The 25146-nt window shown below is 42.1% G+C and overlaps 3 protein-coding genes across 6 annotated transcripts; 1 reads left to right on the top strand and 2 right to left on the bottom strand.

Moving 5' to 3' along the window:
• Nucleotides 1–450: 450 nt before the first annotated feature.
• sgca (sarcoglycan, alpha) lies at nucleotides 451–4148 on the bottom strand. Its single transcript, XM_089016199.1, has 10 exons — nucleotides 4102–4148; nucleotides 3874–3990; nucleotides 3629–3780; nucleotides 2970–3036; nucleotides 2414–2612; nucleotides 2168–2336; nucleotides 1323–1531; nucleotides 1223–1249; nucleotides 956–1129; nucleotides 451–874 (listed from the first exon to the last, which is right to left on the bottom strand). Exons 1-10 carry the CDS (start codon nucleotides 4136–4138, stop codon nucleotides 844–846), a joined length of 1182 nt encoding a protein of 393 aa, XP_088872325.1. The 5' UTR covers nucleotides 4139–4148; the 3' UTR covers nucleotides 451–843.
• Nucleotides 4149–5176: 1028 nt separating this feature from the next.
• LOC148887180 (neurabin-2-like) lies at nucleotides 5177–19696 on the top strand. Of its 3 annotated transcripts, none has more exons than XM_089015794.1 (11): nucleotides 5177–5301; nucleotides 5539–6780; nucleotides 12144–12276; nucleotides 13448–13568; nucleotides 13709–13813; nucleotides 15154–15286; nucleotides 15894–16046; nucleotides 16980–17033; nucleotides 17124–17353; nucleotides 17423–17519; nucleotides 18834–19696. In XM_089015794.1, the coding sequence occupies exons 2-11, from the start codon at nucleotides 5653–5655 to the stop codon at nucleotides 18882–18884; spliced, it is 2205 nt and encodes a 734-aa protein (XP_088871920.1). In that variant the 5' UTR covers nucleotides 5177–5301; nucleotides 5539–5652; the 3' UTR covers nucleotides 18885–19696. The 3 variants fall into 3 exon arrangements, with proteins under 3 accessions (XP_088871920.1, XP_088871921.1, XP_088871919.1); XM_089015795.1 differs by having other exon boundaries at nucleotides 5209–5301; nucleotides 5466–6780; XM_089015793.1 differs by having other exon boundaries at nucleotides 5242–6780.
• On the bottom strand, nucleotides 19234–25026 carry LOC148887181 (histone-lysine N-methyltransferase PRDM9-like). 2 transcript variants are annotated; one of them, XM_089015791.1, is made up of 7 exons: nucleotides 24792–25026; nucleotides 24589–24699; nucleotides 24221–24277; nucleotides 23863–24140; nucleotides 23701–23768; nucleotides 23102–23292; nucleotides 19234–22604 (listed from the first exon to the last, which is right to left on the bottom strand). In XM_089015791.1, the coding sequence occupies exons 2-7, from the start codon at nucleotides 24683–24685 to the stop codon at nucleotides 20755–20757; spliced, it is 2541 nt and encodes an 846-aa protein (XP_088871917.1). In that variant the 5' UTR covers nucleotides 24686–24699; nucleotides 24792–25026; the 3' UTR covers nucleotides 19234–20754. The 2 variants fall into 2 exon arrangements, with proteins under 2 accessions (XP_088871917.1, XP_088871918.1); XM_089015792.1 differs by having other exon boundaries at nucleotides 24589–24711.
• Nucleotides 25027–25146: the final 120 nt, after the last annotated feature.

Consider the following 25146-nt stretch of genomic DNA (forward strand, 5'->3'; position numbering starts at 1 on the left):
AAATCAGGAGGTTATATATCCTATTATGTGCATATTACCTCATTCACTGCCATTCACTAATTTATTCTGGAATTGAAAATATGACGGAGAGCGCCATACCCGAATTTGGGTTTTGTTTGTTCATTCGTGGGGGCCGATAAAGCGCTGGCCATGGCCTATGGCAATGTTTTTTGTTTCCCACAAGGTAGCAGCAGTTCCCTTTTTTTCCATATTAGCGCTTTGTTCCGGCTTCAGCTGTTGTTAAAGCGCTATATAAAAACCAATACGTATGTATTGGATTTTGGACAGCCACCCTCATTTGAAGCTCATATAACTCCAGACCTGTATAATTTAGGAATTAACTCTTTCTTCAGGTGAAAGAAGAGACTCCAAGGTTTTTAACACTGCTTTGAATATTTATGTAGTCCTAAAACTCAATAATATATGGGTCCTGGAATTCAAGTGACAAAAACATCTGGCAGTGAATGAGTTAACTTCCACTTTTATCATCTATCTTGCTTATTTTTGCTAGAGTCCATTAAAAATGCATAGAAAAATAATTTGCACCCACCTATATGTTGTGACACAGGATAAAAATATGAAATGATGATGACTACTACAGCACTCCAATTTGTGAAGGGTCAAAACATCAAAACAGAGCACAGTACGCCTATGTTATTAATATTATTATATATGAAATGACACACTGATGTGAGAGAAGAAAAAAAGACACTCACGAATGCAAACACATTTTGTCCTCGTGGACCGCGGCAGGGTGGTCGCTCTTATTTCCTATGGGGGCAAATACATGTCATGACTTTTGGACAATCACTATTAGGATGCAACCGTGTATGAGTGGAAGTCTCATCTTGGCAATGTGTCGACATTGGGATCGCTGCAACAAAGAGACAACAAATCAAATGGAAAATTCGCTGATACTTTGCAAATAAAAAGTAGAAAGATGAAGGTTTCTTACTGCTGGGCCTTGATGAGAGGCATACGCGGGCTGTCGGAGGGTGTGGCCCGGGCTCCCGTGCGACTGTCGAACATCGGCAAGGTGGAGCGCGGCGGGGGGACACCTCGGTGGTTCGCCATGGTCCTCAGTTCATCCGTGTTGTCCAAAATGGTGTGGTGGTGATACAGCTGGATCCTGTACCACAGAATACAGCGTCAAAATTGTAAAGATGAAACTTCCTTTTCAGCGATGGGTATACAAAACGTTCCAGTTTAGCTTTTTACTTACTGGTTTGTTTTTGCGTTCCTCTTGTTACTATGCGAAAAAAAAAACAACGTTAATGGGGACACAAAGTATGTCAATATGTGTGATGCAGTTGAGAACGTACACGCCTTCGCGACGTCCGCACATGATGTAGGCAAGCAGCAAGCACAGGATGAGGGCCAGCACCAGCGGCACAATAACAGTCACGATGTAGTCCGGCAAAAAGTTCCGGTCCTCGGGGGACTTTGGCGGCGCAAAGTTTTCACCAGCCTCCAGCACGCCTGAGCCCAAGGTGGGAGCTGGCGTGGTTGCTTCCGCTTGAGAGAAATCGAACTGTAAAATGTTATATCGTTAGGTACCATGTTCCATAGAGAATTTAGCAAATGCTATGCTAACAGTGAGATGCTAACATTCATAATAGTCGTAGACGTGCACATTCCACCATGATGTCCCTGATCCACTGCTGAAAAGGATGCTTTGATCCTCTTTTCTTTCATCTAGAACTGCTTCATGTCACAAAGAGGGTACAGCAAGTGCTGAAGAATGAATGCATCTCTGTAGCTTTGTGTTGTCATATTATTTATTTAGTTGTTTTTTTTTTTTTTACTTCAAGATGGCGCCGCGAGAGTGTCTGCCTTTCCAGCAGCTCCTGTATTTTGTTTTTCTATTTCTTTTTGTGTTACCGGGTAGAGTGAACGCTGGCGCGAATGGCTGCCGCTGCTCACCCACACAAAAAAAAAATAAATACATAAATAAATAAACAAGTTCTTATCCCGTGACTGTAAAGTGTCCTTGAGAGTTTTGAAAGGCACTCAGAAATTAAATGTATGATTATTTTAATGATTTAAAATGTTGCCTTGTAGTAATATTCCTTACAAGACATAATTTGGTAAGTTTCTTAGAAACATGAAAGTATTTGACATGCAAGCATATAACAGGTTATTGAGCGAACAAACAAAATGGCCTCACCAGCTCAGTACTGCACCAGCTGATGCAATTGCTCGGGATGCTGCAGAAATTACACTCCCCCGGAACCTTGACCTTGGCGCTCGTCGCACACTGCCGCTGATGCTTTGGCGTCAGTGCCTGAAGGAGGCATGCAGAGAAGTTCTGCTCCGATCCGGCCTTCACGTACACACTTGCACAAGGGCGGGAAAGGGAGTTCAACCAACCACCATTAGGAAAAATGTTCGTCAAACGCACCGTCGGAGTTACCCTTCAAAATGTCCCGCCAACGGTAGCGGCACGCGGCCACCGCGGTCCAAAGCATTAGAAATGTTGACAATGTCCAAAGACTCGGTGTCCCATAATTTCTGCAGGTCCTGCTTGATTTCATCCTGGACAGTAGGAGGCAGCACTTTCTCAATCTCCCGAAGCTTGATGAAAAACTCAGCTTGATAGGGTGGGCTTTTGGCTAAAGGGGGTGAAGGGGTGTTAGCATGAGGCTAGTGAAAGTACTGTACAGTGGTACCTTGACTTGTTTTGATATAATTTGATATACAGTAAAGTCTCGTTATATCGATATCGGACATATCGATAGTCCCGGTTATATCGATACTATTTCTATGCACGCACGGAGAAAATTACATGCAAACAGGCTCGGATATATCGATAGTCCCGGTTATATCGATATTTTTTCGGACTCCCTTGAATATCGATATAACGAGACTTTACTGTACATGCCATTTTTTGCTATATTGCTCTATTGATTTGACAAATGAAGCTTGTAAGCAAAGGTACCACTTGGTATCAAACTACAACCATTTTGTACCTGCAATCACGTTAAGGACGAGAATCTGTCTGGTGGTTTCGTAGCTTCGCTTGTTGATGGCGTAAATCTATCCGAAATGACAAAACAATTGACATTATTCTTGGTGACATAAGATGAACACTTTTTGTAAACCCCATTTTCACACAGACATCAAATTCACCCCCAAAAACACATTTAGCATCTCCCCAAGTCATATTTGATGTAAAAAAGAAGATGATTTCCACCTTTTTGTTATTTCTTTGGCACGTTTTTTTTTTTCATTGTTATTTTAGGCTTCTCAATTCTAAATAATCACGTGCAAAAAAAACAGGACTCTTGTACTGTAAATATGTGTTGATGCAATACAGCTACATATATCAATATACCTTTCTTGAAACTTGCACTATGTACATTTTTTTTTTATGAAACGGTTTTGCACATTTACAGTATACATCTCAGTCTGCTGACATTTTTACTATGCTTAAAATATCTTTGTTTTTCGATCATTTCCTCATTGTAGGACGATTAAAGGTTTTCTGATTCTGATAGAAAGGTCACAGTACGACTCATTCCATCAAAAGTTGAACTCAAGTAACGCAATCCAGCAAATTTAATAGATGTTAACTGAACATTCATGTTGTGTATCGACATTTCTTGTCTGATTTTCATTTTCTCGATACCTCTATGACACTCTTCCCGGAGGATGTTGGGGTGCCGTAGAGAAAACCATTGTCATATGGGTGCCTCTGGGTAAATCGCAGCCATTCTGGAAGATCTGGGTAGTACTGCTTGTTGCACTTGAACACCATTGGATCGTCGTACAGATGCCCCACTATGCATGATTCATTAAAAAAAAAAAACATAACAGTCCACAAACCTGTCTAAGCTCATTTGGATAAAAAATTTAGCACACCTAAACACTTACGGTAGAGCTGTGACAGTGGCTCAAAGTCACTCTGGAATGTTTCCCTCATCAACTCGTAGGAGAAAAACTTCCCCGCGGGAATGTTGAATTTGATCTCCGCATGAGCTATACTCACAACTGTTAGATGTTTAAACAAAACAGAAAAGCTGTTGTGAGTGAAACGAACAAGGTAGTAATGTAATGAGTAGTATATCTTATCAGAAAGGAAAATATAAAAAAAAAACTTGCCTGTTAGATAGAGAAACCAGCTCCTGCCGCCTGCCATCTTGTTTTGACCTGTGATTGACAGCTACAAGTGCACAGTAAGAAAGACATGGTAGGGTTATTTTGGTCACTCCCGCCTCCCAGTGACATCCATACTGGCGGCACATTTATGTCTGGAATTATATTTAAAAAATAAGTCATGCCATTTTATATTTGTAATATTTGTCCTTTTTGTGTTGTTCCACAGAGCCCAAATTAAAATGGACTTTTTTAGTGTTTCATATTCTACAGTTTGTCAACTTTCTGTGTCTTTTGTATGGTGTCACATTATTTGTTATTTTTCTTTTGTGTGCTTTTGACTTCAAGATGGCACCGCGAGAGTGGCTGCCTTTACAGCAGTTCCTGTATTTTGTTTTTGCCATACATGTTAAGTCTCAATTTGGTCGGGAGACTCCCAATTTTGACCACAATACTCACTTCATAAAGCAACTATTGACACAATGCAGGCAGTTCATTTGTAAGGTGAAATAAAACAAAATGTAAAAAAAAAACAAAATATAGGTTTATGCTATTTGAATGTATAAACAATGACAGCATTTTTGTTTTTTTACTTCTAATTGAAATGTTTGTAACGCTCACATTATTTTAACACGCACCACATCATACCATTTATATTTTGCTGCTGTGAAATGTACATTTCTCCCTTGGTAGACAAATAACGGCTCATCTAATGTAATATGATTGAGAATGAGACTACAGGTTTAAGGAAAAAAAATAATTGGCGACAATTTGAATAGTTCAGAAACTTTTATAGCAATGGAAGAACAATAAAATATGAATATTTTTGTGTCTGAGTAACAAAACAATCATCACGCTTGCAAAAATCTGGGCAACATTGTCCTCTACAGGCAAAAAAGATAATTACGACCTTTTACGGTGAAGTTGGTTATTTTGGTCGCCTTCTATAAGCACAATATTCAAATGGCGTTCAGTTTCACACATTTCACAATTGATAGCTTTCAAACGAGTGCCATTTTGACAGCTTTGATTGAAATAATAATAAGAATATTATACGTGTGTTTATGTATCAGCGCTAGGACCCAGCGGATGACTCTCCTCCGCCCATCAGCGGCTCTGCGCTCACGGAGGAGAATCAGTCAGAAATCTGCTTCTCGCCGCATGAGGGGGATCGAAATGATGCTGCCTTTAAAAAGGGATTAAAATGTAAGCAATCTGCCGTCGGCCTCGCTAAAGCCGCCGTATCTCGTCGCCGTTCTACTTTCTACATCCACTTGTCATTTCCACAATCGCGTCACACTCGTAAGCGTCCCCATTGCAATTTCGCGCACGCTAACTGACAGATGCATCGTGCCCACTCTTCTCCATAGCTGCAGGCGAGGTGCATGCAGGCCCTTTCATGCGATCTGTTGTTTTTGTCTCCATCCACACGCCCCCCGCTAGCCTGCACGCATCAGCCGACCGCGCGGCGCATAGATAAGACAGCTTTGCCAGAGGAGGCGAGGGAAGACATGCCGTCGCAGAGCATCCGTCGCGACGACGCGTGAGCGAGTCACCATGATGAAGACGGAACCCACCCCCAAGAGCGCCGGCTCCACGCTCAGGAGCCCATCCCCACACAGGAGCGCCTATGAGGCGGGGATGCAGGCCCTCAAACCCGTCACCGACAACACACTCAATGGAGACGTGCAAGACGGCCCGCGGGGTCGTCGGTACGGTTCTAACGTCCACCGCATCAAGAACATGTTCCAGCAGCTGCAGACCACCACGGTCGACGCAGAGACGGAGGAGGGCGCCAAGGGAGGCGACAAAGCTGTCCGCCTCTCCCTCCCCAGGGCGGGTAGCCTGAATGAGAACGTGGACCATAGCGCTCTGCTCAAGCTCGGTTCCACGGTGTCTGAACGCGTTAGCAAGTTTGACACCAAGCCCGAGAATGGACATCAGCGAGCGTCCTCGCCCAGTTACTCCAAGCTGCAAGAGACTCGCCGCATTTTCGAGCAACAGCAGCAGCAAGAGAAGCTGGCCACCACCAGGGTTCTCCTCAAAGCAGACAAGACCCCAGGTCTGCAGGAGGGTAGGCTAGACATGATGGCTCGCTTTAACGGCAGCACAGAGTCCCTGGACAGCCTGGACGCTAGCGAGGCCGTGTCCCCTACCGTCAGCCAGCTCAGTGCTGTTTTTGAACGGGCAGCCGAGCTTCGGAATAACCTAAACCGGCTCTCATCGACGCCGCCGTTGCCCTCCAGAGGGGTTAGTGCCAAGGTGGGCGTGTTGAACTCCAAAATAATCACTAAAAGGGCAAACGTCTCTGCATCCGGCAATCAAGGGGATGACTTTGCCGGTCAGCAGGACCGCCGGGGGTGCAGTTTGACCGAGACTATCAACGGGGGGCAAAAATCAGAGCAACACAGAGCCAAGACCGTATCCGATGCTGGCGTGGAGGCCAAAGCCGAGCATCTTGATGAGTCCAGCATGGCGGCGCACTTTGAGAACGGAGATGCAACTTCTACGGGGCTGAAAGTGGTGGGCGAGGACGCCCGGACGCTGAGGGACGGCGGAGATAGCGAAGAGGAGGACGATGACCGCTACGAGGCCGAGTCCAGTTGTGTCGAGATCGCTGGGCTTCCCACAGAGGAGGAACCGCCCCCGTCCAGGAAAATCCGCTTCAGTACCGAACCCATAAAGGTGAGTCCATGATTTTCTCTTCAGTTATTGATCTCTGATTCTGGTCCTCAAGGGCTGCTACCTTCCATGTTTTAGATGTTTCCCAGTTCCAAAACAATGATCAGATCATCAGCAGAAGAAGTTCTGATCTGTCCAACATGGTCCTTAAACTCATCTGGCCTTGGTGGGGGTAACCCTGCCTAGTTACCATGTGACAGAGTGTGATACATTTGCCCTCCAAAAGCTCAATTTTAGGGTCACTCACATCCTCAGGGTTCCACTGTTGGACGTCACACGTTATACACCCGTCGTAGCGCCACGCAAGGTGTTAAAAATGCTGCAGGTGTTGTCATTCAAATGCAAGAAAGAAGTGGAGGTGATGGGAGCTCTGCTTGGTGCAAGCAAAATACAGTAAAGTCTCGTTATATCGATATTCAAGGGAGTCCGAAAAATTATCGATATAACCGGGACTATCGATATATCCGACCCTGTTTGCATGTAATTTTCTCAGTGCGTGCATAGAAATACAGTAAAGTCTCGTTATATCGATATCGGATATATCGATAGTCCCGTTATATCGATACTATTTCTATGCACGCACGGAGAAAATTACATGCAAACAGGGTCGGATATATCGATAGTCCCGGTTATATCGATATTTTTTCGGACTCCCTTGGATATCGATATAACGAGACTTTACTGTAGTATCGATATAACCGGGCCTATCGATATATCCGATATCGATATAACGAGACTTTACTGTATTCCATTCCATGCTAAGGTGGTCTTAGCTACGCAGCTGTGGCTAAAGCGCTAGCGTATTGTGATGCGATCTTGTCAAAAAATTAGTTGGTAAGGAATTTATCTTGAGATAAAAAAATATATTAATAAAAAAATGTAACTCCTTCAGTGACAGATGTGCAAAAATGTGTCCACTCCAGTGACAGGGTTGTTGTGATTGTCACTCAAATTGCAGGACCCAGAGAATATTGAATTTTCTGACCACATAAACATTTAATACAGCGTTACAAACCTTAGACTCTCTTTTTTCATCAGAAAAACATAGTTAATTCCTACATAATATCTGTCTGAAGTTATATGAGCTTGAAATGAGGGCTGTCCAAAATACAATGCAATACATACATATTGGTTTATGTCGCGCTTTAACAACATTTGAAGCTGGAACAAAGCGCTAACATGGAAAAAAAGGTAAATGCTGCCCCCTTGTGGAAGGAAAAAATTGCCAGAGGTCTGACCAGCGCTTTATCGGCATCCAAGCATGAAAAGACCAAACCCGAAACAAATTCGGCAATGGTCCTCTACGTCATATTTTCAACTCCCGAATAAATTCGTGAATGCCAGTGAATGAGTTAATATGAATATGTTTTTAAATATTTGATTGACAAGTCGATGTTGACCCTGAAATGCCTTTTGATGAGAGTGGGGGTAGGAAACCCTTTTAATTCACACAGTAACTCACAGAGACTTTTGTAATGGAGATTGATGTAATGTGTGCAGGGGGTGCGGGAGGCTGTCAAAGAGCATCAGGGTCAAGGGGTTGGGGTAGGGGAGCAACAAAAGTGGGAGGCTATAATGACACTAAAATGTCACGTGTCCGCGTTTAGCGTTGCAAAGTCTCATTCGCTTGCCAAACAGGAAATAGCCATTTTTAGCACCCACTTCCTGTCAGCGGCAGCCACAATTGGGGTTTTTTTTTTGCTGTGATAGCAGTTAGTCACTTATGAGTTGAAGGGGGCTAGGGTTGAAAAAAAAAGACATTTTGGGGATGAAAGGGTTAGTATGTTTGCGTTCACACACAATTTTCTTATTCTTTTATGGTTCGCCGTCATCACGCTGCTTTTACTGCCCTTTTATAAAAATAGAAGCGCCACCACTAACTTCTCGTTTTGCTTTGGCTTCATGTTGACTCCTTGCTGGATGACAACACTGTTTTGTGGTTGATTTGGCGTGGCGCTGTCCTGACTAGCAAAGCCATGTCTTTGTACAATAATAATAACAATAATAATAATAAGCATTATGGCTTAAGCTACACAGTATTCTATTTTTTCCAATTCTAACTAATATATATTCCATTTTCAAAAATACAATAGCTTGCAGTTAAACGTTTATGGTCTTATCCTGTGATTGGAAAGTGTCCTTGAGACAAAAGAGTTGTTACATAAGTTGGCTGACGGTAGACACGCAACACGGGCATGCAACACACAAACACATACATACTACACCTCCACATTACTGCGGAACTGCAAAAGAATGGAAGACTTGGAAAACTTAATGAAAAATGTTTAGAATAATCATGACAGGACATTTATGTGATTTCGGTGTGTAATGAAAATGCGATAGCTACATCCACGACACGCCAAATTGACAAAAACTGCATTAAAGGGGCTACTAGCGATAGATATGCTGACCCCTCTTTTCCATTAGCAAGTTTCACATCCATATGACATCATTCGCAAAATCCGACAAGGCAATCACCCATTTTGCTGGGTTCTGTGTGAAATGTGACAGTCTTTTCCCATGTAAAATACATTTTAGCCATTGTCTGCTATCAGGGTAGCTGTATAATAACGGCCTCTGTGGTTGACCTTGTTATTCTGCTGCCACATCGCTCTCACGAGGTCATCGCTATAAGCCGCCACAAGCCCGCTGACCAACGGCTGGCCTGCCAAAACAGATGAACGCGGATGCCATGCAGCCACGCAGTTGACCATTATTCTATCTGCGTGTTCTACATCTGGGCAGTGGATTAAGCCCAGATTCTCGACTGCATTGGTGACGACGTCCGACATAGTTGGATTGTGGAGTGATTAATTTCTTGCAGACAAGCGGGAAAAAAAAAATCGAATTGGTGCTTTCAGAGGTTGACAATGACGGACTGATCAAAGTAGTCCTCAGGAAGAAATCAGGATTGAAAACTATATGCTGGTCTATGCTGCGATATTATATGTTTACATGTGTTGCACCACCATTTGTGCTCCCCTCTTAAAAGGATAGAATAAACCGATGCTATTTGTGAGCTTATCTATGGCAGATATGCGGTTGTTTTAAAACATGCATATGTTCATTCTCTTTGTTCTATGTTTAGTTTGACAGCCGATGCTAACTAGGCGTGGCAATTAACCCTTTTTTCACTGATGAGTTGTTTATCTGCTTCATACAGCGTTTGCATCTCAACTTTTAGCACGCAGAACAGGTAAAAAAATCTCTGAGATGCAGCAATCATATCTTCAATCACCACGTTAACACTACGATACGCTTATTTTTCTTTAAAAATTGTGACTTTAGATACAGAAGATTAGGACTTAATTACAAAACGCCCAGTAATAACCACAGCAAGTTGTTCAAAGGGGGCAGTGTCACATCATAGAGGGGGGGTTGTAGCCCTTCAGACCTATTTTGATGTCGCTTTGTCATATAAATTCAATTGTTGCTTGTCATTTGCATGCCATTAAGAGTCTTTAGCGACACATCCGCACACTCAGCTGGTTAGCGTCGGTGGCTAGCTGCATTTCTAGGACATGCCACGCCGCAGAGGGAGGGGTAGTGGTGGTTGGAGGTCGGGAGGAGGGAGTTTCCTGGCCATCTGTTGGCTCCGCTGACCTACTATCTGTCACAACTGGAACGGCGCCCTTCTTTGGCACACGCACCCCCGCCCCTTACCAGCAGCATCCTCTAATCCCACTGTTTTGTCTTTGACGCACAACAACATGTCTGAGGTGAAAGTGTGATGATGTATGTCAGATGCATATCACGCAAAGGTACTAAACCATTAGCGCATGAGTAACATCTTGAATCAAAACGCCTCCAGCCACAAGATCACTGAATGGATGAATGTTATTGATGTATTGTGCGTACGCGTGCGTGTAATCCGCATGCGTCTAATCCCGCTAAATACAAAGGTAACCTAAATCAAAAATCTCAGGAAATGTCTGCCCATTGTGGCTTTACTTGGATCAAAATTATTAGTGACCCTAAATGCTAAATATTTGGCAATTTAAATGAAAATAAAAGTCAATTTTTCCGGTCTCGGATTATAATTGAATTTTTATTTACATCATTTCTAAACGACATCACGTCAAATGGGTTTCTGCACACATCAAGTGTGGATTTAGGGCACTGTATGAAGTATTGAGAAATGCACACCTCAACGCATTCCGTCAGAGGCTTTTCTTGAGGTTAAGGGGGAAATTTAAATGAAGAAGCAAAGCCCCATTGAGTGTTCAGTGATGCATGCAAATACAATCATACTGTAAATCTCTGAAAGGAGAATCATTGGTGTGGGCGGGGGGTGGGGGGGGTGTCAAATTGATGAACTTGCAAAGCGTTGCTATGGAGAAGAAGAAAAGCTATGCAACGGCAAACATGAGAGGGAGATGCGCAAACAAAGTGAACACTAAAGTGTGAAAATGTTCCGGAGTGAGAAGAAAATGTTTGTTGAGGGGAAAAAAATTAGGATTCCACCTAATCACCAGCGCTCTTGTCGGTGTGACTCGACTGCCGTGTGAGGTGCTGCATGCATAATCACCTTCAGTGTGTGTGAGTGTCGAGCAGCAGGAGTCCCCCATTAGTATGCCGGAGGTGTTTACGTAAACGACCATGCTTTTAAAAAGAAGTAGTTGTCTCCTCTGTGTTTTTTCGAAGCAGCTTTTGACCTCATCTGACCAACGTGCACTTTTAACTCATTCACTGCCATTTCCGAATGTATTCAGAATCTAAAATATGACATGGAGCGCCATTGCCGATATTTTTGTTTTTTTTATGCTTGGGTGCCGATAAAGCGCTGGGCATGGCATCTGGAAATGTTTTTTTTCTTTTTCACAAGGGGGCAGGATTTCCCTTTTGTCAATGTTAGTGTTTTTTCCCAGCTTCAGCTGTTGTTCAAGCACAATATAAATCAATGTGTATGTATTGCATTTTATTTTGGACACCCACCCTCATTTCAAGCTCATATAACTTCAGACCCATATAATTGGAGCAATAACTCTATTTTTCCTGATGGAAGAAGACAGTCTAAGGTTTCTAACGCTGTACTGAATGTTTATGTAGTCCTAAAATTCAATATTCTGTGGGTCCTGCCTGAATTTCGAGTGACAATGACAAAAACTGGCACTGAAGTGGACACATTTTTGCATATGTCAGGCAGTGAATGAGTTAAAATGACCTATGAGGCGACATTTACTTTTCCCATACATTGACGGGTTCTAAAGATCCATAATCTGTGCGATAACCTGTGATTCCCTTCCACCACTTTTTTTTGGTCACATCTACAGTATGTAAAATAATGCCACTGAGAAGAACTTGGTGATACAAGCTCAAGCAGTCTAAATTGAATCTAAATCGCAGGATGTTTACGTGCCACGCAGGTGTTCGCCACCTACCCCAACGAGGACTACGACAGGCGCAACGAGGACGTGGACCCGATGGCGGCATCCGCCGAGTATGAGCTGGAGAAGAGGGTGGAGCGGTTGGATCTGTTCCCCGTGGAGCTGGAGAAAGGTAAGCAGTCAGCATTCCACACACATCTCTGTTCCCAATAGTGTGGCCTTCGCAGGGCCTTCCTCAAGGAGCCTGACCTCCAACATCACTTTAACATGTAGCGCTATACATATATTTATAAGAAGACTATTTTTATAAGTGCAAACATGGGCCATCATATAAAGATGCTCGCTATGTGTGACTGAAAAGCTTTCTGTTCACATCTCTTCTTTCTTAAAACCATCAGTAGTCATTTCTCAAGTAAAAAAGGAATCATTTTTTTCATTCTTTCAACAGTATGACAGAGATTAAGACTTCGTATTAAATAAATGAATAAATAATCCGAAATTAAACAAGTAAATAAATAAATAAGCTAATAAACAAATAGTCAAATAAATAACTAAATAAATTAAATAAATAAACACCTACATAAAACCAATAAATAAAAACAAATAAATACATAAATAAAAAAATAAATACATAAATAATGCCGGGAAGAGTGATTCATTTTCTCTCATAACTATATTTAATTCTTTAAAGTTTTGCTAAATAAATAAATAAAAACAAAAACATAATTAAAAAACATCAATACAAAAAAATACATACATAAATAATGCCCGGAAGAGTGTTTCATTTTCTCTCATAATAACTATCATCATTTCATTCTTTGAAATTTCGCTCAATAAATAAATAAATACATAAATGAATAAATACATACATACATAAATAAAAAATAAACTATGCCCAGAACATTGTTTCATTTTCTTTCATAAAATAACTATAATCTTTTTATACTTTCGAGTTTCGCCCAAAGACAACAAGACTGGTGGAAGCTCAAAAATATGTGACTATAATAATAATAATACATTTCATTTATAAGCACCTTTCAAAACTAGTCATAAAATTCTTATAATTTCCCTCAAAACATTTCTTGCAGTATATCTGCCTGTTTTTTTAACAACTTTAACCTCATCAGATCTATTTGCCTTAAAATACAACGTTAATCTCACATCTTTATTTCATTCTATTTGTGTAAAATGACAAATTGCTAATAAGTACCATAAAAATGTAATCAAATAATCATATGAGTGAGTAAAAAAAAACAATGACAATAATAATGTGGATAAATATGACTCAGATTTAATAATTAGCAGCATACCTTTCAACAAAGTCCGCTTCTTTTGACTGCCAGATGAGGACGGGCTGGGCATCAGCATCATCGGGATGGGCGCGGGGGCCGACATGGGCCTGGAAAAGCTTGGCATCTTCGTCAAAACTGTTACTGAGGGGGGAGCGGCGCATCGTGACGGCAGGTGCGTAGTTCCCGTGCCACCTCAAAGAATCAGTTACGCTCAGTGTCCTTAGTGATGCTGCGTACAATCTATTAGATAAAAGTATACCTACAGGAAGTGGTGGTAGATGGTGACATCGTTCGTTGTGGTGTTGCGTGCAGGATCCAGGTGAACGATTTGATCGTGGAGGTGGATGGGACAAGTTTGGTGGGGGTCACCCAGAATTTTGCCGCCTCTGTGTTAAGGAACACGTCGGGAACGGTCAAGTAAGATGACAAATGACACATTCAAATATATAGTCACAAACGATAGTTACAAATAACTAACACAGGCAGCTCATGCATTATGGATAAGCATAAACACACACACACACACACACACACACACACACACACACACACAAAGTTTTCACATTTAATTACTTGAAAATTGAAAGGCTTCACGATTCACGCCGTCTTCAAGCTGCTCTTTAATTAAAGAGTTTTTGTTCGCTTTGTAGTCGCTGTAATGGACTGAGCTGAAAGAGAAAGAGGATGAATAATTGAAATTTCTCCTTTTTTTCCACCCTATTTTTGTTATTCTTCTAAGGCCAAATCACTTGGCATATAGAGAGCTTAACCGATTCAAAACATAAAGCCCTCCTTTGAAATGTTTTGAAAATCACAAGCGCGTCCAAAAAATAAATTAAAGAAAAAAAAAAGACTCAGGAAGTCTGTCACTTTGCTTCGCAGTCGCCATTTTAGGGTTACGTGGCAATTAACTCCCAACAATTCTTCAGAGAAAAATGCATCCTCGATGGGTTTTGTGGGACTGCTACCAAATTTAAACCACTCGACATACAGTATGAGTAACTTGCATTATATAATTTTTTTTCATCATTTCCTAGAAGAATGGCGACAAATTGTAATGACTTGCCTTAAAACCCACCCATAAAATGTTGGAAAATTCAGTTTAGTTGGACTTTGCAACCGAAAACTGAGTCGCCGTGTCTATAATGATGTGTCTATTTGCTATCTATTAGCTGGGTATCTATAAGTAATATAGCTATCTAGCTGGCTAGCTATAGAGCTAGCAAGCTATTGGTTATCTATTAGCTATCTAGCTTCCTATCTATTTGAGTTACTTCCGGGTTGGGTGAACGCTGGCACATATGGCTGACACTGCTCACCCACAGAAAAACTTATCCTATGACTGAAAAGTGACCTTGAGAGTTTTGAAAAGAGCTTGTAAATGAAATGTATTATTATTATTGAGTACAATATACTCCAAAACAAGTGTCAAAAAGACAGCAAATATCAGTTTGTCTTGAAGCAGCCATTTTGTGGGTCGCTTTTACATCTTGACAACAGCTGCATTTGTAACTATGTAAGCGCTTCACAGATCATTTCACGTAAAATTACCAAGGCGCTTGGAATTGAAACCATTCTCGGTACTAAATAGGCGCTACAGCTTCTTATTTTGTCAATATTTGACATAATATGATGAATCTAGGCCTAAAAACAACTACACATGTATTTTTGTCCTCATAATGTTTTGTCAGGACCTTCCTGATTTTAAAGCAATTCGAGTGTTATTACTGACGTTGTAATGATTTTGAACTGTGCAGGTTCTTCATCGGGCGTGAAAAGCCAGGTGAGCAGAGCGAGGTGGCGCAGCTCATTCAGCAGACGCTGGAACAGGAACGCTGGCAGCGGGAGATGCTGGAACAGCGTTACAACCAGTATATGGAAGAGCATGAGGTCTGTCCTTTTTTTTTGGGGGGGTGGAATAAAAGTGCACGGCTTGTAATTGTGGAATGTGTGGCAGGGTTGCGGTCGTGCTGTGCTGGGGGAAACGCTGAGTAATCCATAATTCTCAGCAACCCCCTGTCTCATCAATATTTAGCCAGAATTACTTCCACTTTGAGAATGATGCATTCGGGTGTATGTTGAAGGATGAAAGTCATCCAACAAAAAAAAAAAAAAAAAAAATGCAACCTGGTGTTTAAAATCGGGATTGTCAGATGAAATAACTCACCAAACGATTCGAAACGGCCTTTTGCGTGACATACCTCACTTGTCATCGCCATGGTAACAGGATGACTGCAAAATGGGTTCTTGGATTCACGTTGTAGCCCTCAAACGGTTGCTTCGGTGGGGCACGTGCGCGGAAATGACCTTTTCCATTGGCGACAATGACGGGAAGTGGCTCCATTCATCGAGAGAGGGTGGTTCTTGAAAAGCATTAAAAAAAAGAGGGTGGAAGACATTACATTGAGGCAATGAAGTCGAATAAAAAAGGTGTTTTTGCACCGTCTATTGGCTGTGTACCGTATTGCTAAATTGTCACCACTCTCTTATTCTGCAGGGCGGCGAATACGGCACAGATGAAGAGGACGACGAGGACGAAGACATCAGTCCGCAGTACACGGGCGCCATTGAAGTGTTTGACCTGGCGGAGAACGAGGATCTGTCGCCGCTGGAGACCGATCCGGAGAAACTGGCTCATAAATACAAAGAGGTGCGTGTGACCGATGACTACTTGTCAATTATTCCTGAAAAGAACTACCATGCACAATTGAATCCAGATTAAATGTCCACAACACGCATAACGAACACAATAGGTCATCTATCCGATTTGTAATTGTTACCACTTTTCACCAAAAACAGGACGAAAAGTAATCCCCAACTCCAAACAATGTTTCATGTCACAAAGAGGGTACAGAAAGTGCTGAAGAATGAATTGTAAATGTAAATGTATTCATATTATTTATTTAATTTAGTTCTTTTTTTTTACTGTTACTTCCGGGTTGAGTGAACGCTGGCGCGTGTGGCTGCCGCTGCTCACCCGCAGAAAAAATATGTGACTGTAAAGTGTCCTTGAGAGTTTTGAAATAAATGAAATGTATTATTAATGTGCAAAAATGTGGCCACTCCAATGCCAGGGTTTTTGTCATTGTCACTTGAATTCCAGGACCCACAGAATAATGAGTTTTTGGACTACATAAACATTAAATGTAGTGATAGAAACCTTAGACTCTCTTATTTCATCAGAAAAAAACGTTAATTCCTAAATTGTATGGGACTGGAGTTATATGAGCTTGAAATGGGGGCTACACAAACTACAATGCAATGCATACATATTGGTTTAAATAGCGCTTTAACAACAGCTGAAGCTGGATGGAACAAAGCGCTAATATGGAAAAAAGGGAAATGTTGCCCCCTTGTGGGAAAAAAATGCCAGAGGCCATGGCCAACGCTTTATCGACACCAAAGCATTATAAAAAAAAAACCACACATTCTGGAATGGCGCTCTACATCATATTTTCAATTTGTGAATGTGTTAATGAGAGGCTAAATAATAATATAAACTGCCGCTTTGCACAATGATAAACAAAACACTGTTCAAATGGCCGACAGTGTATATGCTCTTACTTGATGCTTTCCCATTCAGCTCCAAATTAAGCACGCCGTGACTCAGGCAGAGATCCAGCAGTTGAAGAGGAAGGTACGCTGGATTTATTCGCTAAAACATCTCAGTTCCACTCCAATGCAGTTTTTATTTCTTGGTAAGGATTTTTTTTTTTTGCCCTCACAGCTGTCCCACGCCGAGCAGGATAAGCAACGCTGGCGCATGGACAAGGGGCAGCTGGAGCAAACCCTGCAGGAGAACAAGGAGCGCATGGAGAAGCTGGAGGGATACTGGATGGAGGCCCAAAGCTTATGCCAGGCGGTGGACGAACACCTGAAGGAGACGCAGGCGCAGTATCAGGCGCTGGAGCGCAAGTACAGCAAAGCTAAGCGGCTCATTAAGGAATATCAGCAAAAGTAAGACCGGCGTGGATCAATTTTTCTTCTTTTGTACAAAAAAATAATGCATCCTTGGTTGTTCTCCAGGGAAATTGAATACTTGAAGAAGGAGACGCAGCGATGCGTGCAAGTCGGAGCCGAAGCGTCACTTCTCAAAGAGGAATCGTGTCAGCTGCAGGAACAGGTTGGTTAGCTAGATGACACAAAGAGAAAAATGCATTGCAATTGGGTGTGGGTCAGAATAAAAGTGCATGTTGAGTGTTATGGTCTGCCTGGATTGGTGCGGGGTGGGGTCAGGAGGTCATGTGGAGCCACATTGATCCAGCTGTGGTTTAAAAAAATGCACGACGACTGCTGTTACAACTAAATAGCATGCACATAATCAAGTAAAGTAGCCTGTGTTTTATTGCTGATAACTAAAAAAATAATGAATAGGTGCCACAAAAAGTGTCTTAACTCATTCACTGCCATTCACAAATTTATTCGTGAATTGAAATTGTGATGTAGAGCGCCATTCCCAAATTTGTTCGGGTTTTGTTTTTTTCGTGCTAGGGTGCCGTTAAAGCGCTGGCCATTGCTTCTGACAATGTTTTTTTTTTTCCTTCCACAAGGGTTAGCATTTCCTTTTTTCCATGTTAGCGTTTTGTTCCAGCTTCAGCTATTGTTAAAGCGTTATATACACGTATATGTATGTACTGTATTGCATTGTATTTTGGACATCGACCCTCATTTTAAGATCATATAACTCCAGACCCATATAATTTAGGAATTAACTCTTATTCTGATGAAATAATTAAGTCTATGGTTTCTTACGCTGCTTTGAATGTTTATGTAGTCCTGAAACCCAATATTCTGTGGGCCATGGAATTCAAATGACAATGACAAAAGCCCTGGCACTGGAGTGGACACATTTTTTTGCACATCTGGCAGTGAATGAGTTAAACTATCAGTCAGAATATCCTAAATTGGCACTCTTAAATTTCTACTGTTTATTCAATGGCTGAAAGAGTTACTATTAACTACAACACACTACACAAGACATTACGGATGCTCTAAAAATATAAGAAACGAGGTACAGTACTGTAATCTGAAAGTAGTTATACTGAATGGTTGACTCTTGCGCCCTCGTGTGGTCTGCAAAGGGGAATTCAAATGGCAATTCCACCAAATGCACTGCCAATAGATTTCAGGTGTAAATCTGATCAAAAAAATTGCTTGATTTTGACATTTACTTTCATCGTAGTCATTCATGATAACATTGCACCAATTAAAAACAACATGGTTGACAAATTATAATCCAGAGTAAAATTTAAATCCGCAGCACACCGGCCTCGTGCGCACATGCATTGCACATCATAAACAATGTAATTCTAATTACATTGATTATGAACTGAAATACAACATAACTACAAATAAACATTAAAAAAATTGCAATGGTAAAAGATTGCCCCACCTGTTGTTTGAGTTTGCACGTGACCAATTAATGGCATTCTTGCAGGTGGCTGATCTGGAGTGCCGTGTGGAAGAGTTGAAATCGGAACCTTTATAAAATAAACCTTTGGGAGGTAGAAGAAGGGATAAAAATGCAGAAGGAGAGCACAACAAGGAGCAGCAGGGTAATCTCAATGTTGAACATATCTTTCACACCTGGAGAGGGTCTCATCACTGAATCGGGTATTTTGGTCACATGTCACGCTGTCGCCCCCCTTCCTCCTTAACTCACCTGATATCAATTGCCAAACAAAAACAACTTCCTATTTTCTAGTTTGGTGACTTTTTACAGCGTGTACAGACGTGGCTACTGAATGGAAGTGGGTTAACCATAATTTTGAATATGTGTCAAAATATTTAACACATGTAAACTCTAAAATAGGATGAAATTAGCTGTAAATTTGACGTGACATTAACAATTGCCAGGAGAGCAGAACTGATTGTTACCAAGGCAACCACCCGCTGCCTAAAAAAATGTTTATTGTGTGTATTTTATTTTATTATTATTCTTTTTTTTTTTACACTCGTAAGACTCATACATACTCTGTTCATTGATGACTACTAACCGGAGATGCCAGTACCAGCAAAGGAGATTTCACAGTCTGGAACCAGCAGCTGCAACATAACAAGGAAAGAGAACAGCAACCATCATCTTGGTAAAGATCAGCTTCAATTTTAACTTCATATTTATAACAGACATGAGCGAAAATGGTGTTATGTAAAAATTAAGTAATATATCCAGATGACAAAAAAAATGAAGAAAAACAGGCACGGCTGTGAGTATTTTTTTCCTAATAATAATACTAATAATATGGCTTGTACAGTGCACATGCTTGGCATTGTGTTTTGTGGATTAAATGGTCAACAGTGGTGGACAAAGTGTTTTTTTTTATTCAACTTCACATGTTAAAACTAGAAAATTACTGGGAGTATTACATTTATGAAATATTTGCATATTCGTAACAATGGGCTTTTGAATTTGCCTTTTTGACGATAGTGCATGAAAAAATGTACATTTTCAAAATGTAAATGAGTGCAAGACAATGGATTGAATAGAACAATTACCTGATGGCGAAGGTCAGCGAGGATGAAACTCACCTATCTGCGGCAAGCAGAATGAAATGCGATTCTACTCGATTTTTTTTTTATGCAAAATATGGCGGTCGTGTTCCTTGAACTTTGTCAAGCGGAGATTTTTAGCAGGAAAAAGATCTCACGGCAAACACAAGACCAAAATGGAGGTTATGCAATGTAAGAATTAGATAAAACAAGACAAATGGCATTTTTAGATTATTATTTTTTTTGGGGGGGGTGTTTAAATATAAATAAAATTGAATAGCATCTGCAGAAATCAAAGATATTTATTAAATGTGACTGAGCAACCGGCGTGATCAGGTTGAGATCATGTTATAAGGCAGTGGTGTCAAAGTCAAGGCCCGGGGGCCAAATCTGGCCCGCCACATCATTTTATTCGGCCCACAAAAGCAAATCAAGCATGCCAAGTGCCATAATGCTTGCTAAAGTCCAAACCAAAATGTCAAATCCTCGCCTGTAAACCACAATAAGTCATTTTTCTTGACTTCAGATTTGAAAACTATTTATTCGCGAATGTATTGTGCGTTCTGTATGTAATATGTGGAGGAGATGAAACAGTCGAATGGTTTCCCCAAATTCATAACGGCCCTCGAGGTGAAACCGTAACTACAATGTGGCCCGTGGCAAAATATGACTTTGACACCCCTGTTATAAGGTCACATGACATTGCGCATAAACCAGGTGGATTTATGTAAATATATATCGGCTAGCGCTGCTGGGTGAAAGATACATAACTTGCTGCAATTAAATAATTTTTGGATATCCGATGACCTCTCACCGAAAAACAAAAGCGAATGCAAAACAAGGTAGGTGGAGTTTAAATATGTCTTCTGTTAGCTGTGCATTTTGCGATGATGCCTGCGCAGGTGATAATTCCTCGAAAAGCTTTTCCCGCACGCGTTGCACGGAAACATACGCTGTCCCATGTGCAGCATGTGATGCGCCTTGAGGCTCTGCGGGCGACTGAAGCTCTTGCAACACTGTTCGCAGTTGTAAGGCCGCACGCCCGTGTGCTTGCGCTCGTGTCGCTTCAGGTCGCCCGATTGCCGGAAGCTCTCGCCGCAGTGGGTGCACAGGTAAGGTTTTTCTCCCGTGTGCGTGCGCAGGTGCACGGTGAGCTGGCTCGAGTGGGCGAAGACCTTGGCGCAATGCGGGCAACTGTAGGGTTTCTCTCCCGTGTGCGTGCGCCGGTGCTGTTTCAGGGTGTAGTGATTACCAAAGCCCTTGCCGCAGTCGGCGCAGTAGAGCACCTTGATCTGTTGGAAGCACGAGTGGCTTTTAAAAGCTTTGGCGTCGGTGTAGCCGTTCTGGCAGCGAGAGCACGTAAACACCCTGATGTCCGGTTCCTCCTCCGGTTGATATGTTAGGCTGCTAGCTAGGTACTCCGCCGGGTGGTGCCTGCGAACGTGCTTGGCCAGGAAGCTCTTAGCGGTGAAGGAGAACTGGCAGTGGTCACAGGAGAAAAGTTCGGTGGTGCAGTGGTACTTCCTGCAGTTGTCTGCGCGCTGATGGTGCTCCAGGCCCGTCGATTCGACGAAGACCTTGCCGCAATGCTCGCAACGGTGCGGCGGCGGGCTCCGGTGAACCGTCCGCTGGTGACGCCGCAGGAGGGCGGACTGGCTGAAGATATTACCGCAAAGGGTGCACACGTGGCGCTGCGGGTTGCACGCGTGCGCCAGCAGCTCATCTGGCTCGGCGTAGCTTTCATCGCAGTGGTTACAAGAGAAGAACTTTGGTTTCGCTTGCTTCTCATTGCCTTCGATAATTTCGGCGATGGGGGAAATTGGGGATTTGGAGGCGTGTCGTTTTGGAAGCCCCGTGCCAGCCGCCTCCGGAGTTTGCGGGACGGTATCAGAATCGTTCTGCTCTGGGATATCTTCCGAATGACTGGCGCTGATGTGCAGCTGCAGGAGGTCCACGGTAGAAAAGGCGAGCGAACACTCGCCGCAACTAAAGGGCATCTCACCGGAAATGGGGCGCCCCCTCGAGCGCCCTGCGCGGCGTGTGCGGTGGCGCTGCAGGTGACGGGTAAGGTCACTGCACTGACCAAAGCAGCGGTTGCACTGGCTGCACACATACGGGCGAATCTTCTCGTGCACCAGTGCTTTGTGCTTCTTGAGGAACGCTTGGTTACGGGCAGTTTTGCCACACTCGGAGCAAACGTGGGGTTGCTCCTCCTCTTCCTGCTCTCCCATCTCAGCTGTTATCTCAACCTCATTCGGTTGCTCTCTTGTCGTTACATCCAATGTGTTGTTCGAAGCCTCGTTTTGGGAGTCACCATTTTCCGCCTTTTGTGTCCTTTCTGTCTTCCTGTGAACGAGCTGGTGTCGAACCAAACCAGACGCTTGGCTGAAGCTACGCCGGCACAGCGTGCAGCAGTAAGGGCGCCTGTTCCGGTGCACGCACAGTTTGTGTCTCTTCAGGTGTGAAGCCTGCTTGAAATTCTTACCGCAGTCGGAGCAGGAAATCAACATGACTGCGTCTTGTGGAAGTAGCTTATGGGCGGGAGTAGAGATCCCGGCATCGGTGGAAGGATTTTCTGGGTTTGTTTCATCAGGATGGGATTTCAGCTGTTGATTTGGGTGGAAGGAGTCAATGTGGCGCTGGAGGAAGGCCTCGGTGGTGAAGGTCAGCTGACAGTGGACGCACTCAAAGACCTGAGACGTTGCAGGCAGTATACCCTCTGCAACAAAAATATTTTTTTACATTTTTTAATACATTTAAAAATATACTTCCATAAAATATCTTGAGTCATGAAACCAGTTATTTTTTATACATTTAATTTAAGGTACAATTTCACATTAAAAAAAAAAAACTTTTGCTGTTCATTTTCCAATAGTTTTTTTCAATATAATCACCAGATATAAAACGGGACCTGTACAACAAAAGCAATATTCAATTTCTGTTAAAAATAATATCAGATTTTAACCGATCCACACATTTATTGTAATGTAGAACTTGACAAATAGTGATTTAAAATTGTAATAAATATATTTATATTCTTCTCGTGTAATTCCAATTTAATTTTAATCAGACATGTTTAAAGTACTTTGAATTGGTAGTTTATTTTAAAATTAACAATTTTCCCAGCAATTTAAAATGGAATAACTAACATTTAACGAGTAAATAACTATTAAGGCATATGTACAATCTTTATTTGAATTTCAAAATAAAATGGACCTGCAGTCTGAAGCATGCTCATCCATATTTGCATCCATGCATCGCTGAAGCGTGCAAGGAGCTTGCCGCTGGGCCACACCAGTAACTCTTCGCCGGCATTGACGTCACGGCAGCAGTGGTACAGGATGCTGCCTTTGTATTGTACAGCCACAAGATTGCTTTCATCCCTGCTGCGAGCACGCTTGACATACCTGGTGGAGAGCAAAAACAATGGAAAAAAATTACAATCAAAAATTGGGAATTTTTGAAACAGTGGGGAGAAAAAAAAGTCACATTATACAAATGACAAAATAAATTAAAAAGTAATTTTACGATCCGAAATACATTTGAACATTTATTTTATTGAGAATGTAATATTAATGATCTCCGGTCTGATTGTTTTAAATGAACATTTGTAATTTACATATCATGTTGTATTTTATGAGGGAAAAAAACACTTCATTCAAAATGCTAAAACCCAAGTTTAACAAGAAAATTCTAACAGGTGAATTGCAAAAAATGAGAAAAAAACACTCTTTCCCCCCAAATATTTTACATTCCAACTGTTTTTATCCATAATTCTTTTCCCACGTGTTTTAAATATATTGTGAAAAGAATACCTCATCCAATTCGATAGAGATTCTGCAGAGGCATCGATGTACTCATAAGTACCTTGCTGTTTGTAAATCTGCAAATTCAATACAATATGCATTCAGTACAATGGTAGTGGCCCGCATTGAGTAAACATTTATTGATATAAAGCTAAAAACGTCTCCACGTACCTCCCAAGAAAAGTCACTTTCAATGGCATTCTCCACGCTCGTCGCTTCACCCTCAAACGGTCCGAAATGCATACCAGGGGAAAGTGCAGGCCCGTGATTTATGACCCCAACACCTGCGCCAGGAATACTGGAGCGGCCCACCGTCAGGCCATAGGGCAGCGTTAAGAGGGCTCTCTCGGGGACGCCTATGCTCATGGGAAAGTCGAGGATAAAAGATGGGCCACCAGTCTTGAAGGCTTCGCTCTGGTTTTGGTAGAGCTCAAGACATTCGTCGCAGCCTGGGTTAGAGAAACAAAGGTGATTATGCCTATGTTTAGATAGTCAATATAAGGATATGCTTTAAAATGTTCTTCCTTACAAAAGCCTTCTCCTGCCTCTCCATTACCAACCAGCAGCTTCTGGATTGGTGGGATAGCTAAGAGGTGAAATGGAGAGAACGTAAATACAAAATAAGTAATAATCCAACAACACTGCTCACAGACGCTTGCTGCTCTTTCCTTGAAGAGGAGTGCTACAGTACACCATGGTGCTTTGAAGTGACATTACACAATACCTTCAGGTTCTAAAATCATAGCTATTTTTACATCATAACATTTGACCCTTAGTTCTATCCGTAGTTTATTTAGCATTTTACATACTCTAGCGTCCAATGCAATAAACATGGGATTAAGGCGCAATGATTAACATTTAGTCTGTAAAATGTAACGGATGCAAAATGCATTTAACCTGCTGTCTCGATGTTGTCTGCAGGCAAGCAGCCTTCTATGATCACAACCTGCCCGGAGGACTCGTCCCACTCCACAGCGCTGGTCGTACACGACATTGGGGCCGCAGAATCTGTGGAAGACACTGCTCATTTTTAGCTTTTGGGCTTTTAATAACATGCAAAATGCATGAGTTGACCCCTTCCAAAAACTAGGCTACCTTACCTTTAAGGCTGAGCTAGCATGATGTTAGCAAACTTGTCGTTAAAGAACGAGGTAGTCTCTGCAAACTGACAACAGAAATTTACCTACGATGGAATGCATGCGGGTTGGTATCAAACCTGCAACGATTTTTAATGTCGTCTCATTTAACAACGTTACTGTTTCTCCTGGTACTGAAGTCAAGCTTGTGCAGATTTAGCTCGAACTGCTTTGCTAACTACTCCACTGCGGAAGTTTAACTCTTACCCGGAAGTGGTTGTCTGCGCCTGCGAAATAAAAATATCCGGAACGATACAGATAGCACACAGTTGGCAGAAAACAAGATGTTAATGTTGATTGATTGTATTCTCGCTTTTCA

The sequence above is a fragment of the Hippocampus bargibanti genome, linkage group LG15, assembly GCF_051943395.1.
Source record: "Hippocampus bargibanti isolate YZ-2025 linkage group LG15, ASM5194339v1, whole genome shotgun sequence".
Classification (NCBI taxonomy): Eukaryota; Metazoa; Chordata; class Actinopteri; order Syngnathiformes; family Syngnathidae; genus Hippocampus; species Hippocampus bargibanti.

Excerpts from the sequence above, each read along its gene's own strand:
- sgca (XM_089016199.1), bottom strand. The coding sequence starts at position 4,138 with ATGGCAGGCGGCAGGAGCTGGTTTCTCTATCTAACAG. Across the intron at positions 3,781-3,873 it reads GCCACTGTCACAGCTCTACC|TGGGGCATCTGTACGACGAT; the intron begins GTAAGTGTTTAG and ends AATCATGCATAG. Across the intron at positions 875-955 it reads CCTCTCATCAAGGCCCAGCA|CGATCCCAATGTCGACACAT; the intron begins GTAAGAAACCTT and ends TCTTTGTTGCAG.
- LOC148887180 (XM_089015794.1), top strand. The coding sequence starts at position 5,653 with ATGATGAAGACGGAACCCACCCCCAAGAGCGCCGGCTCCACGCTCAGG. Across the intron at positions 13,569-13,708 it reads GCGGCGCATCGTGACGGCAG|GATCCAGGTGAACGATTTGA; the intron begins GTGCGTAGTTCC and ends TGTTGCGTGCAG. Across the intron at positions 17,034-17,123 it reads TCCAGCAGTTGAAGAGGAAG|CTGTCCCACGCCGAGCAGGA; the intron begins GTACGCTGGATT and ends TTGCCCTCACAG.
- LOC148887181 (XM_089015791.1), bottom strand. The coding sequence starts at position 24,685 with ATGTCGTGTACGACCAGCGCTGTGGAGTGGGACGAGTCCTCCGGGCAG. Across the intron at positions 24,278-24,588 it reads AGACAACATCGAGACAGCAG|CTATCCCACCAATCCAGAAG; the intron begins GTTAAATGCATT and ends TTCACCTCTTAG. Across the intron at positions 23,293-23,700 it reads TCTCTATCGAATTGGATGAG|GTATGTCAAGCGTGCTCGCA; the intron begins GTATTCTTTTCA and ends GCTCTCCACCAG.